The sequence below is a fragment of the Vigna umbellata genome, chromosome 2 (genome assembly GCF_029865625.1).
Source record: "Vigna umbellata cultivar VRB3 chromosome 2, Vumbellata_1.0, whole genome shotgun sequence".
NCBI lineage: Eukaryota > Viridiplantae > Streptophyta > Magnoliopsida > Fabales > Fabaceae > Vigna > Vigna umbellata.
Window position 1 is genome coordinate 5,060,436 of NC_142166.1, and position 14,035 is coordinate 5,074,470.

The 14,035-nt window shown below is 29.8% G+C and overlaps 2 protein-coding genes across 2 annotated transcripts; one reads left to right on the forward strand and one right to left on the reverse strand.

Annotated features, from left to right (window-relative positions):
* The first annotated feature begins 2,479 nt into the window (after positions 1 to 2,479).
* Positions 2,480 to 7,154, forward strand: LOC148203250 (Nucleotide/sugar transporter family protein). The gene is made up of 7 exons (XM_088105865.1): positions 2,480 to 2,751; positions 3,947 to 4,098; positions 4,203 to 4,411; positions 4,481 to 4,574; positions 5,426 to 5,592; positions 5,706 to 5,876; positions 6,456 to 7,154. The coding sequence occupies exons 1-7, from the start codon at positions 2,679 to 2,681 to the stop codon at positions 6,727 to 6,729; spliced, it is 1,140 nt and encodes a 379-aa protein (XP_087961991.1). The 5' UTR covers positions 2,480 to 2,678; the 3' UTR covers positions 6,730 to 7,154.
* An 834-nt stretch (positions 7,155 to 7,988) lies between these two features.
* Positions 7,989 to 11,708, reverse strand: LOC148203251 (auxin efflux carrier component 2-like). Its single transcript, XM_088107957.1, has 6 exons — positions 11,005 to 11,708; positions 9,406 to 9,613; positions 9,179 to 9,264; positions 8,690 to 8,847; positions 8,495 to 8,571; positions 7,989 to 8,398 (listed from the first exon to the last, which is right to left on the reverse strand). The coding sequence occupies exons 1-6, from the start codon at positions 11,654 to 11,656 to the stop codon at positions 8,338 to 8,340; spliced, it is 1,242 nt and encodes a 413-aa protein (XP_087964083.1). The 5' UTR covers positions 11,657 to 11,708; the 3' UTR covers positions 7,989 to 8,337.
* Between the last annotated feature and the right edge of the window lie 2,327 nt (positions 11,709 to 14,035).

Genomic DNA, 14,035 nt, shown 5'->3' on the forward strand with positions numbered 1-14,035 from the left:
AAACAAATAAAATAAAAATATTTTTGACATGGAAAATTTCTCAATACAAAAGGAAAAACCATTAGACCAAATAAAGAAATGTAATATGATAACAAAGGATAGAAAAGAATCTCCAACAAGTACATAAACAATGCATAAAATTATACAAAATAAAACAAACCAAATAAGAACACATCAAACCAAATAAGAAAATGGAAAATATTAAAGAAAGTAAAATAAGAGGTAACTTTCTCCTTCCTCGTAATTCTACATGACGATACAATTACCGAAAATAATATAGTAATTTTTCTTTTTTTTCTCTTTCACTTTGTTTACTTGAATGAATTTGGAAGAGAGTGATTGAATGAATTTGAGAGGATTTGAAGGTAATTTTTTTGTTGTTTATTTGAGTAGATTTGGAGATAAGTGAGAGTGAATTTGGAAGTAAATTTTTTTAATCTGTTACATCAATCAAATCCTACACTAATTCTCCCAAATTTTACTTCGAAATCCATTCTCACTTACCTCCAAATTCATTTAAATAAACAACAAAAAATTTACTTTCAAATCCTGTCAAATTCACTCAATCACTGAACTTTAAATCCATGAATAAAACCATTTTTTGCTGTTACTGAGCCTATTTAATGTATAATTCTAAACCCATAGATAATTGATAAAAGTTCTACATACTTTTAACCATTTCTCCACGTAAGATAGAAGCCATAACTAACATAAGTATAAATAGTATTAGCAGTATTGATATATTTTATATTTAGTACAATAAAAAAATTATTATATTAGAACAAAAACTTAATTCTATTAATTTTATTTAAATTTTGGTAATAAGTAAGATAATTGAACAAATATTTGACCTTTAGTAATAATCAGAAGTATTTATTGAATAATGTTAGTTATTATGCAACTATTCTTGAAAATAACCTTTTATTTTTTGTTTTCTCTTTGTAAATATAAAACCTTTAGTAGTTCATTTATTGATAATTGCATATTATTTCTTCTTTTATTGTAAATAATAAACATACGAGTTCAATTATCTTGAATTCAAACAAAATTAGTAGATTTAAAATTTCTGTATTGAAATTGTATTTTTTTATTATATTGAAAATAAAATATATCAATAAATATATTAAATCTATAATTTATATTACATTTTATTATTCTAATATTTTTAGATATTATTATTTTTCTCTAGAAACACTATTTTTTCTCTCTCGTAAAATATATTTTAGATAAAAGCATACATGCTTTGTTTATATTCAGACCGGGGAACTTCGCTTTCTGCCGACACAAAGAAATTTTGGCCCAGCACTGAAAAAGGAGCAACAACTTTGTATAGAGCCAATAAATGTGGTCCAATAAATCATATATTATTATTAGTTTCTATTATTATTAGATGTAGTAAATAATTAACTAACTTCTAAAATTTTCATTTTATTTTATGTAAGGAAAATTATTCATCTCGTCCTTCCCTGTTTTTATTTTTCTTTTAAATTACCAATCTTCTCATTATATCCAAGTTAACTGTTTTTAAGTTTAAAAAACGTGGTTTGGAAAAATACCTAACAAAATAATACGTGTCTTTTTAATTTTATATAAAAATTGGTTTTAAAATCCGCATGAAAAGGCTAATAATTTTTTTATAAGGATAAATATTTTCTACGAAGGTCAATTCTATTAAATCTGAATTTAATTATTATAACCACTAAAACTTTAAATATCAAAATTTAATAAAATTTAATTAATTTCACCAGATTTGGACTTTGGTGCCATTTTTTAGTATTTCTTTTACATAAGGTATCAGTCTAGTTTAAAATTTAAGAAAAAACCTATAATTTTTTATAAACTGATAAACTATTGAAAGACAGTATTGAGTAATAATACTATTGAAAACGATATTATTCATTCTTTGTATATTTAACAACATAACTATATTAAACTAAAATTAAAAATAAATTTCGCCTCAAATAGCTCACATATTAAATCAAACAAATAACAATGTGCAATTATAGTGTCTACTTAAATGAGTGCTAACAAAGTTAATTTTGAGTGGATTTCAAAATAATATAATTTATATATCTATATTTTTTATGAAAAATTTGAACAATAAATCTTAAAATAAATTTTTGGTCCAGTACAAAAACCATTTAAAATTACATTTGGGGTCTAACCAGGAAATACTATTGATTTCTATTTGAGAGCTAACTAATTTTTTCCTGTAATGTTAATAATGATATTTCCAGTTGAAACTTTGTCACACCAGATCATGATCAATTTTAATTTTAATTCAGAATCTAATGTTGACGGTGAAACCAGACAGACATATACTAAAATTTACCTGGTACCCGGTATTTGAAGTAATTATATACAACACCCGCAATGATGAATGTAAGTTCCGACAGCTGCCATTTTCCGCTGTCATCGGTCTTAATGCCACGTGTCATTGTTATTTTTTCTGCTGTTTTTGTTTTGTCTTGTTCCTTTTTTTCTCCGTCTACGCTTCTGCATATTTCGAATTCAACCAAACACGGCGCAAGAAACAGTTTAGCTTGCGAACACACTCACTCACTCCACACTTTGCTCTCACTTACTTACACATTCGTTAATTTACTTATTTATTCTCAGCTTCCTGGGACTTCTTCTCTAGGGTTTGGTCTCAGCAATCTGCCCTTTGCAATTGTAAAATGTTTAGCTTCTTCATTAGGAAAGGCGTCAGAAAGATCCTTAAGCGCAAAGACAGCGATGCTGGCGAAAAAGGTTCTCTTTTTATCTTTTTGTTTCATCAAATTTCTTGACTTTATGATTGCTTCTAGCTTTCACATTCTTGCCCATTTGTGTTTGGGGAGCATTTTGAACCATTTTTGTCAACTGAGGCTTGGTTAGATGGTACACTATTATCTGTGCTTTGATAATGATCAGTGAAGGTCGCTGTGCATAATGAAGATTCAGCATTGTTGCCTTCTGTGTGGATTGATGAGGATATACTTTGTGTTGCTTGTGCTCTCAAGTTGATAGTTTTACTTTGGATGTTACACTTTTGTGCCTTTCTATGGCATTAAGTTGACTTTGGTTTGTTTGCATAAATTTCTTCGTAGACACCCATAAGAAGAAAAATATTATTCATAAGTTAAGATTAGATTATGCATAAGCTAATCTATAAAAATTCTTTTGTATTAACTTCTCTAATAGCTGATTTAACTTTTAACAAACTAATTTTAGTTTATGGAGACAATTTTTTATTTTTCTCTTATTCTGTTACTTTTTGGATAGGTTCAATTCTTTTTTTGGTGAAGAGGCATATAGGTGGGACTTCTTTTGGATCTTTGAGTTTCAGGCTTATGTTTTTTCTTTTAATCTTTCTCTGCGTATAGATTTCTGTCAATGGCTGCATACCTCAACAATTTAGCTTTAGAGTGATACGCCACCATATGCGAAACCTACTCAGGTTAAGGCATGCTTTCATGAGAGGATTAATCTTGACCATTCATTTATGGTGTATGGTCAGGTTAGTTCCTTTTAAAGCATGTTTTCACTTCAGTATGTTAATAAGCTTGTATGAAGGATAGTGTATACTTTTTTAAGTTTTAGTGTTGTGTATTTTCCTTTACTTTGCTGCTTATAAGGGAGATATTTCTGTGTTGTTTTTGCTAAACAAAATTTAATTCTAGAGTAGAATCTAGTCCACGTGCCTCATTGTAATCCCATCAAGGACTTGTAGTAGGTGTAGAAATTGAGTTCACATTTGAAATGTAAAATATGAACTTGTATCTGTGTGGCCTTACAAGTGATTATGGAAAGTAAGAAGAGTTAATCTTGTTCCACACAACCATACACAAATAGTTCAGATAGGTTTTACTTGAAACAATTCTTGACAATCAATGGTTAATGCTGGCCCTGCCTTCGTGTTCACACTCAACATTCAATTCAAAGTTAAGTCATCCTATAATTGCAGGAAGAGCTTTGGAAGAAGTGAGAGCTTCTCTTTTTAATCAATTCCGTTCCTCCGAAGGCGCAAAGCGTCAACAGCAACGCATATGTGGTCCAGCTATTGCACTTTCCTTCAATTTTCTGGTTGCAGTTGGTATTATTTTCATGAACAAAATGGTTTGTTTACTCATTTTCCTCCTTTATCTGGTTTAAGCTGTGTTCTCTTTTGAAATTTCAAGGTTGTTATTTGCTGACTTTCTTAGGTTTTTGTTTTGTTTTAGGTGCTTCAAACTGTTCAATTCAAATTTCCTATACTTCTTACACTAATTCACTATGTAGTGAGCTGGTTCTTCATGGCATTACTAAAAGCATTTTCTCTCCTTCCGGCTTCTCCTTCCTCAAAATCAACTCCATTGTCTACTTTATTTACTCTTGGATTTGTTATGTCTCTATCCACGGGCTTTGCTAATGTCAGCTTGAAGTACAATAGGTAACAAACTATTCATATTTTTATTTAACGTATTTTTTTATACAGTTAATTTAATTTCTATATCTTCAGCATTGGTTTCTATCAGATGGCAAAGATTGCAGTGACACCATCAATAGTTTTTGCAGAATTTGTATTATATAGGAAGAAAGTTTCTTTCCCGAAGGTATGTGCACTCACTTTGGTTTTGCATTTATTTTTCGTAAGGAAAAAAATGAGTAGGACTATATGGATCTAGCAGGAATACCAAATACGAGCTTTTATGTAATAAAAATGGAAGAAATATAGACTAGTTTTGTACCAATAACTTTTTTAATTAAAACAACATTTATCAAGTTCCTGATGCGACCATTCTACATGAGGCAAAGTGTGAGACCTATTTATAAGACATGATATTATATATGTGTATCCAAAATCCTATCTAAGCAGTTCAAAATTATGTCATATAATAATTCTTTTTATTTATTAGATTGTATTATACTCCCTCCTGTCTTTTATATAAAAAGAAGCTAAATCATCAACCAATAGAAGTGGTTAAATTAGTTAGTTTTAGTTAATACCTTAACTTTAACCAAAAATACCCATAGAAAGTACTTAGTTGTAATATTTAGTGACAATACGCAAAATTCAAGGGATAATTTCTTTCCACCAATTAGTGACGTGTATTGTTAATTAGTCAATATTTGCATCCACTTGCATGGAGAATGTGTGCATTTCATCAATAGATTTCACAATAAATTATGGATATACATCTTAAAAGGGATAGATAGTTCTTACAACTAGGTAAAAATTATGCTCATTTGTTTCTTATGTAAAAGGCTGAAGGGAGTATTGTTTTTGGAAACCTTATCATCATCCCATCTAAGAGCTTTGGTTGATTTAGTTGGCCTAAACTTTCTTGCTACTAATGACATGTGTAATCCATATTCCAGAGCAAAGTTTCACCTTGTTTTCCTCTGGGAACTTTTTGTGATATTTTAGGTTTAAATGCTTACCAGAAAATTTGAAACATTTCAGGCATTAGCATTATCGGTGGTCTCTATTGGTGTTGCTGTGGCAACTGTGACTGATCTTCAGTTCCATGTATTTGGTGCTTGTGTAGCATTGGCATGGATTGTTCCGAGTGCTGTAAACAAAATCTTGTGGTCTAGACTGCAGCAGCAAGAGAACTGGACTGCTTTGTCGTGAGTAATTACATCTTTTATAATTTTTATCTTCATCTCCCTTCTTGATTCTTAGTTTCAATTTGTGAGAGAATTTCTTTCTATCCTATCTAATTTGTGGATTGATCAAACAGGCTAATGTGGAAAACCACACCCATTACTTTGATTTTCCTGGCTGCTATGTTACCCTGCTTAGACCCACCGGGTGTTCTTTCCTTTGACTGGAACTTCAGCAATAGTTTGGTAATTTTTGCATCAGCTATCCTTGGATTCTTACTTCAGTGGTCTGGTGCTTTAGCACTCGGGTACGTAAGATTTATAGTTGTTGAATAATTGTTTAGAAAGATATTTCAATTTCTTGTATAGAACATAGAATATTTTCTGTTAAATTTTATAGGGCACTTTATTATTTTACTGGCTGACGTTTGCACTAAGAATGAACTGTCACAATTTTGTTTTTTAAGTTGTGACAATACTATTCTTTACTATGAATTTTGGTATAGCAAATGTAATCTATTCATTCACCACTTGCATTTGAGTGCTATGTTTTGGATGATATATCTTTGTAACATTCAGAACATTATTGTCATCTTGCTTTTGTTTGGCTGAATGAACTATGGTCTAGAATCCAGACTCTCTGCTGAGTTTTTAGTGTTGTCTCTCTGCCAAGCCTTTAAAATACACTGATGTTGATATATTAAAAATGCTTTTAGTATATCTGAAAACATCAAAATCAGTGTCCATGAATGTATTTTGAAGGCTTAGCAGAGTGACAACACGAAAAGCTCAACAAAGAATCCAAATTTCTGTGGTTCCTGTGGTCTACTAATCTTCTAAAGGGTTGGCCTTTTCATATATTTTCTCTCTAACCCCTGAATTTGCAGGGCTACATCCGCCATCTCCCACGTTGTCCTTGGACAATTCAAGACCTGTGTCCTCCTTCTAGGAAACTTTTATCTCTTTGGATCCAATCCTGGCAAAATCAGTATCTGTGGCGCATTCACAGCTATTGCCGGTATGTCTATTTACACTTATCTTAATCTGAGGCAACAATCAAACAAGCCATCACCTCGACAGGCTTCCATTTTACCAAAATCTAAACTCAGCAAAGAAAATGGCAGCACCCATGATGGACATTATGGTGCAGAATCTGTCTAACTAAATTTCTAACTCCTCATTAAGTGTAGTTGTATGGCACATTAAGCAAACATTTTGGTTCTTTTTATTGTTTCTAGATTCTGATCTAACCATCTTGGATGCCCATAGTGATGTGTAAGCTATAATATATGATCAATAGAGGTACTTAGATACATGGGTCTCCCTATTCCACTTGCCAGCAACTGCTCTTAGAGACTTGGAACACCTACTGTACATAATGATTTGGTGCATTCCTCGCTAGAACTGTTTTTTCCTTTGCCTTTTATAGGAGTTCAAGCTGCATGTTGTTGTAGCCTAGAACAAAAACTGGTATTGGGCATTTTTGGCATTCACTATTTTGCTGGTATTCGTCTTTGTATGATACGAATCAACTTATATATTACACTTCAAGTATTTGAAGGCAAGAATCAATTTTTCATATAAAATAGGTTTTTATGCATTCTGTTGCGCATACAAAAGTGGATTTTGACAAATTATACCTTAGTGTCACAAACAAGTACAATAAGGACTAGGAATATATACAATTGTTATGCCATTTGAGAAATCGACAATTTCATTTCATCTGAACAACTGTAACCTGAAATATCACACCTTGGATACGCACGACTTTGGATGTTACATCCATCACTGTCGACCAACATCACTGTCTTACACAAGGAATGGGTTTGTGTCGTATTACAAAGAATAAGCCTGTCTAAGCAAAACACCAGACACACAAATATTCTTAGCATTCTCACTTCGAAAGATTGAAATTATTTTTTAAAATTGGTTTCTAATCTCATTAATAAGGAAATAGATATGAAAAAAAGTTCATATATGATGAGTGCTTATCAGTATAAACTTTATATAACAATACTTTTTTCTAGACAGAAGAGTTATTCTTCGTCTCTGTTTTATATTCTTTAAACTTATAATTATTAGAATTTATTTTTTGTAAATTTAGGTGCAACTAATAATGTTAAAAATAGTATTAGTTCAGCTTTTTCTCAAGGCATGTAGAAGTATATGGAGTGGCCAACACAATACAACTTTGGTACTTCATCATATATCATCCAATTAATTTTTTTAATTAATGTTATCTTGATTTTATTCTTTTATTATTGTCTTTGTTAAAAGAATCATTAATTCAAAGTTCTTATAACATCACTACTGTAACAACAATAAGTAAAGACGACATTATATTTATCTACTAAATATTTAATATTGAAAGATATCTGTTATGAATAAAAAGAAACAGAGCAACAAAGCAAAATTTAACGAGTCGTTAATCAACGAGATGATATTATTAATGGACAAGGTTACACTATTCCTTCATGATACATGAATAATGATAACAATACATTGAAAAGGTATGCAAAATAATGAAAGAAAGTTTTCACAGATAAAAATGTTTCCAAAGAGAAGAGTAACGGTCTCTTTTTTTTTAAAGAAAATACAATTATATAAATTTTAAAATAAAATTAAATAAACTAAAGGTGTTTAAATTTAACCCTAGTCCAATCCTAATGTAAACAAAAAATTAAATTTAACACTACTACAATCTGTATTTCGATTCGCAGCATAATGCTTCTCTTCAAAGCATAGTTGTTTTTCTAAGAAAAGTTTGAGTCAAAGAATCACGTAGTATACTATTGTTACTGGTAAAGCAACCACCATTCCAAAGATAACCCTGCAAAATTTATGAAATTAATTAAGAATTTCTATAGATGCTTTTAACCCCTCGATGAATACTATATTTTTATAATAAAAAAATTCACGCACTTACGCTGTGCCTAGTATGTCTGCATGGAGATTATATTCTTTGGCAAATATAAAGGGAATAATACCCGCTGGAAGAGAAGCCTACAAAATTAATTACACAATGGTGTCACAAATAATAGAATTTCAATATATACATATAAAGATAATCATTAAATGTTATTAATTAAATTGAAGAATTCAAAAGTGAGTTTTGTTTCACCTGGACCACTGCAACTTTAAAAAGAACTCCATTGATATCCATGACTTTGGAGGTTGCAAGAATCACCATTGGACCAACCAAGAACTTAACTAACATTGAAATCATAGCTCGGGTTTTCCCACAAGTAATGATTTTCGGTTGTAATCCCATGAACAGACCTGTTTAATTAAGAAAAGTAATCATCACCCTAAACACTAATTACAACTTATAATTTATGTATCATAAAAAAAAAAAAAAAATAGAGATTGAATTTACTATGCACACTTCAATTATTTTCCTAACCATTATTTTTTCTAAAAGAAAACTACTACATTTTTAAAAATCCTCTAATTGAGATATATGTACAAGAAACCTGTGTTATAACTCATTCATGTGTGATGTTAGCTTAAAACTAATGAAGTAATGATATCGGAGAGATATATAAACCGCACCACAATTAATACTTTTGACCTAAAAGTTGTTTAGGGTTTAAGTTGAAGTGATACATACCTAAACTGAACATGCCCATTCCCAACCCAGCATTAGATATTATGTCTATGGAACCTTTTATTATAGATGGCATCTTCCAGTTCCATCTGATCACAGCCAAACCACAAGTTATAAATTTTTCATTATAGATTATTGAATGATAATACTATATAATTAAGGATTTTTTTTTTTCTAACTTTAGGCTGTGGTTTTCCATACATCAATGTAGAAAGAGACAGACGAAATACCTAAAAAATATGAGAGACCAAACAAGACCCAAAACACTTGCGTAGGTATTAGGGTTTCTTATGAGATTCCTCCAAACCATGGTGAGAATAAGCTTTATCATGACACTAGCACGAGGCATTTCTTTCCTTCTGTTTGAATCTCCTTCACTGTTGCCGTTCATCTGATTCCTCAATACAACACCTTCATTTTCAACATCTGCAGGCACAACTACATTTACAAAATGTGTCTGTTTTAATGATACATTCTATTACATTACAATATTACGAATAACATTAAGCAAATTTGACATTACATTATACCAACATCATGTGGTAATATTATATACTATTAACAATTATAATATTATTTTCCCACAACCTTTTTCATTGTCTCTTCCAAACCCTTTATATCTTATAACTCTTAAATGTTAGAGAAGGAATTAAATATAGAATTTCTCCCATCTTTCTTTTCAATTTGTATCTATATTAGTTCCGAACAAAACAAAAGAAGCACACAAAAAAAAATTGTTTTTTAATATTGCTGATCACTAGTTTAGAAAATTAAAGCTTATTTTTAAATTAGAAACGTGAATTTTAATTTCATTAATTTATTTTATTATAAATTTAATAATTAGTTTATATATTTATCAAAATACCTTTTTAAAAAAATTCGTTTATGAAATGGAAATATATCTGAAAACAAAAAATCTTAGAAAGCTCATAGAATATTCATGAAATATATAAACAGATACCCGATTAATTTATATGTTAAACTCTATACTTAATTACTAATTTGAGTAGATATTTTATTTTTTATTTTAGAAAATCATTTTTTTTTATAATATATTTCTTAAACTATAAACCATAGCTTTCACTGGATTAAACAAATTCAATATATATTTTAATACCATAAGCATTTAATTGTATATCCTTTAAAAGAATCGTTGATAAAATATTAAATATATAGTAATATAATATGAATGAATTGATAAATGCATAGTGTATATATATATATATATATATATATATATATATTCTTAACGTAAAAGTATGCATCTATCTTAAAAGTATTATTTAAAAATAAATTATTTTCTAAAATTTAAAAATTAAAAAAATCATGCACTTAAAGTATATTTAAAAAATACGAGTGTATATGAAAAGTTATAGAGTGATCAAACCCATCATATCCAGCCCATATGGTTAAAGTTGGGGCTGATTTAAAATGAAAACAATTAAAATATTTCTTGAATTAATTATCCTATGGAAAATGTCTTTAGTTATGATTACTTTTTTAAGTTTAAAAGAAATAAAAAGTGAAATGTAATTATGTTCTACAATTTTTAAAGTCTAATTTTATCTAGTGTAAAGTATTTTAAGAACTTCACTTTTTGACTAATACGTACCATACATAGTTAATAAAAGAAAAGATTAAGTAGTTATAGTATATATTAAGCAAGTGTTTGAGGGTTATTAAAAGTTGATGATATAAACATGCATGATGTACGTTACTTGAAAAGTATAAGACTATATGTATTTCATTTATCCAGGATTCAGGGACAAAAGACAAAATATGTGAGTGCATGCAGCACGTGTAAATGTGATTATGGTGAGATAAAATACCTTTGGATGAACCAGTTTCGCTTGCAAAATCAACACCGTTTGAAGATTCCATGGTCTCAAACTCGTAAGACCCAACTCTATTATTCGCAGCATGTCTCACATTAGGATCAGAAGTTGGTGAAGCTGACATAAACATGTGCAAACCCTTGTTACTGTTTGTCTCCTTGTCCCCTGTTGGTTTCAGAAACGGATACGGAGAAACCAAATGATGACCAACGCTCTTGCTCCTTGGAAAACTCTTTTCATGAATTTTCGACATCCTCTCTCTTTTCAGACCATGTGGGTGCAAATCTGTGACACTAAAATTTGATCTTCCCAGCTTTGGTTCTCTAGATGACTCCTCTGAATAGATCTCAATCCCAGTGAGGTTTGATGCAACGGACACAGAACGTGACATGCTCCTCACCACCACGTGAACATTCCCATCTTCTCCGGTTTCTGCATTAGTTTCTAGCATCTCTCGACCACCCAGAGAACCGACATGTGAATCAACCCTAAAGGAGGATATAGTACCTGCTGTATCAGGGAAATTCTCCAGAATGAGTAGCTTAGCCGCTCTATATTCAAACATGAACCGCAAGAGTGTGTACCAAATCACACTCTGAAAAACCACAATTTGGACCGTGAGGGTGGCAGTGAAGTCTCCGTACATGGCTTTGAGAAGAGGAATCCCCACGATGAGCGTGTTGGGGAGAGTGGAGAGTGAGAACAGTGTGATGNGTTTACAAAATTAAATTTTCTATATTATATTTTTGTAAAAATGTAAAAATTTAATATTTTTATAATTAATACTTAGAAATTAAATTTTAATTATTAGTATAATAGAGTAATTAACATATAAATGTAATAATTATTTTAATTTATCTATCTAAAAATATTAATTAATTAATTAAAAATTCAGAAATTTTTTATATAATTAGATATGCTTTAAATATTGTTTATAAATATATATAAACAAATTTTAAAAATAAAAAATAAAAAAGAATTAAAACCAGTTCTTGCTGGTTCACAACTCCTCCTATGACGAATTAATTAAAATTTGTGGTTATGTTTTATGATGGAATAACTTGACTTAATATGTTTTTAATCCGACTACAATGGACTGAACTAACCTGTTTTATCATCTATATTTTTACCATTCATTAAAAAATTATCGTATTTCTTATTAACTTCTTTATATCATCACGTACACATCCTAAGGAAATGATCTTCTCACTATCATTGATAGTACTGTTTTTATTATTTTTTATTGACATATTTAAAAAAGAATTAACTGTGGAACACTGTTGGTTTTAGGAGATAATGATTGGGTCCAAAAGAGTCCAAAATTAATTTTGATTCTTAATCTTGTAAAAGTCCAATTTATACTAACCTTTTACACGATAAGCTTAGAGTAAGTAATTTCTTAAACTTTTTGAAAGATTTTTTGGGTACGATATTTAATGTAACCTCCATACAGAATAAAACTAAACAAGACTGATTTCTAAACGAGTATTTAACATTTGTATAGCTGCTCATATACTTTGTCAAAAAACATCACTACACGCATCTATGTTACTCTTGTTCATTTCCTTCCTACATGCTATATTCCCTTTAGTTTATAAATTATATTGAATAAAAATAAAAAATTGAATAACATATAAAATGTTTTAAAAACGCTAACCGGACTTAAATTTTGGAAAAAATGCAAAGCAAATTTATATTGGGATACTTTGTACCTTTATGTCACCATTTCGAAAAATGAATAAAGATATAAGAACGAAGGACAATTTAACATGTTATTAAGTAACCTATTTCTTATTTTCTTTTTCGTTAATCAACTAACCAGAAAAAGAAAATGACCACAAACATTTTTTTTTTGTGTGTGGTAGGATCATACCCCCTTTTTTGGGTATGATCGCTTCTCTTTTTGGAACATAGAAATTGAATACCACTTTTATAAATTATCGTCATTCTTTGACCGTTGTTATACATCTTCTGTGCTTCCAATATTCATAAACTTTGATCACTATTTACTAGAAATTCTAAAGCAGCTAACAAGCATTATGAAAAGGAAGAATGTATTTGGGGCACGAGGAAATTTGAAGCACAGAAGCATCCAATCCAATAGCAAATTTATTAATCAGCATGTCGTATCCATGGCTTAAAAGAATAAAACATTGATTATCATATAAAACATTATTTTTGTAAAGTTAATTATTAAAGCATGACTTTACTCTTAATGGTTTACGAAATCAAGCAATATATCGAAAAGGGATTTTAGAAAATATATTTAATGAATAAATAGGTGTAGCTAGGTTTAGGAAGCACATTCCCCAAGGAGAAGAATGATATGTAAGTGAGAGTGGAGAAGTAGGAAAAGCAAAAGGGAATAGTGTGTGTTTCTGGGGACATTTATTGTATAAAGTAGCATGCTAGCTCTTCTTTTCACCTCCCCAAAAATCTTTCGTTCTAACTTTTTGAGTGAGGTGTGACTGGGAAATTGCAAAAATCAAACACTCTCTTTGCAAACTTGTGGGTTCCATTCCCACTCAGAAAGCTCGATCATGTTCATATTATGAATCCAAATTTTTATCCAATGTATGCCAACCTTTTTGCTACATCATCACTCATCATAGAATCCCCCATTCAAATCATCCATTTATAATCATATTTTCAATACATTTATATCTCATCAAACTTTTCCAACTCACCTCAATTGCCAAAGGAATCAAATGGAATGAGTGTTCTTAGTTAACTACCACTTTCAGAAAGATAGGATTTCAATAGCCTGTTGTTATATATCTTTTTTTTATTATTAATATAAATAAAAATATACTTGAAATGTTCTAACTCTTTACATATCAAAATTTGATAAAAAAAAAAAAACTCGAAATTTGTATGTAATCTCTTTGACCAAATAATAAGAAACATTGATAAAAACATAACACTAAGATATACGTAAAGATCTACAAAAAAAAAACAACATAAGTATCATTACATGTTAAATCCTCAGTCCCTCCCAATTATTTGAGTGATCAACAAATGTCAT

Bases quoted from the DNA above. Each gene is read 5' to 3' on its own strand.
- LOC148203251 (XM_088107957.1), bottom strand. From the start codon at position 11,656: ATGTACGGAGACTTCACTGCCACCCTCACGGTCCAAATTGTGGTTTTT. The intron at 8,848-9,178 runs GTATGTATCACT...TTAATTAAACAG, and splicing joins AATGGGCATGTTCAGTTTAG to GTCTGTTCATGGGATTACAA. The intron at 8,572-8,689 runs GTGAAACAAAAC...TTAATTTTGTAG, and splicing joins TTAAAGTTGCAGTGGTCCAG to GCTTCTCTTCCAGCGGGTAT.
- LOC148203250 (XM_088105865.1), top strand. From the start codon at position 2,679: ATGTTTAGCTTCTTCATTAGGAAAGGCGTCAGAAAGATCCTTAAGCGC. The intron at 4,412-4,480 runs GTAACAAACTAT...CTATATCTTCAG, and splicing joins GTCAGCTTGAAGTACAATAG to CATTGGTTTCTATCAGATGG. The intron at 5,877-6,455 runs GTACGTAAGATT...CTGAATTTGCAG, and splicing joins TCTGGTGCTTTAGCACTCGG to GGCTACATCCGCCATCTCCC.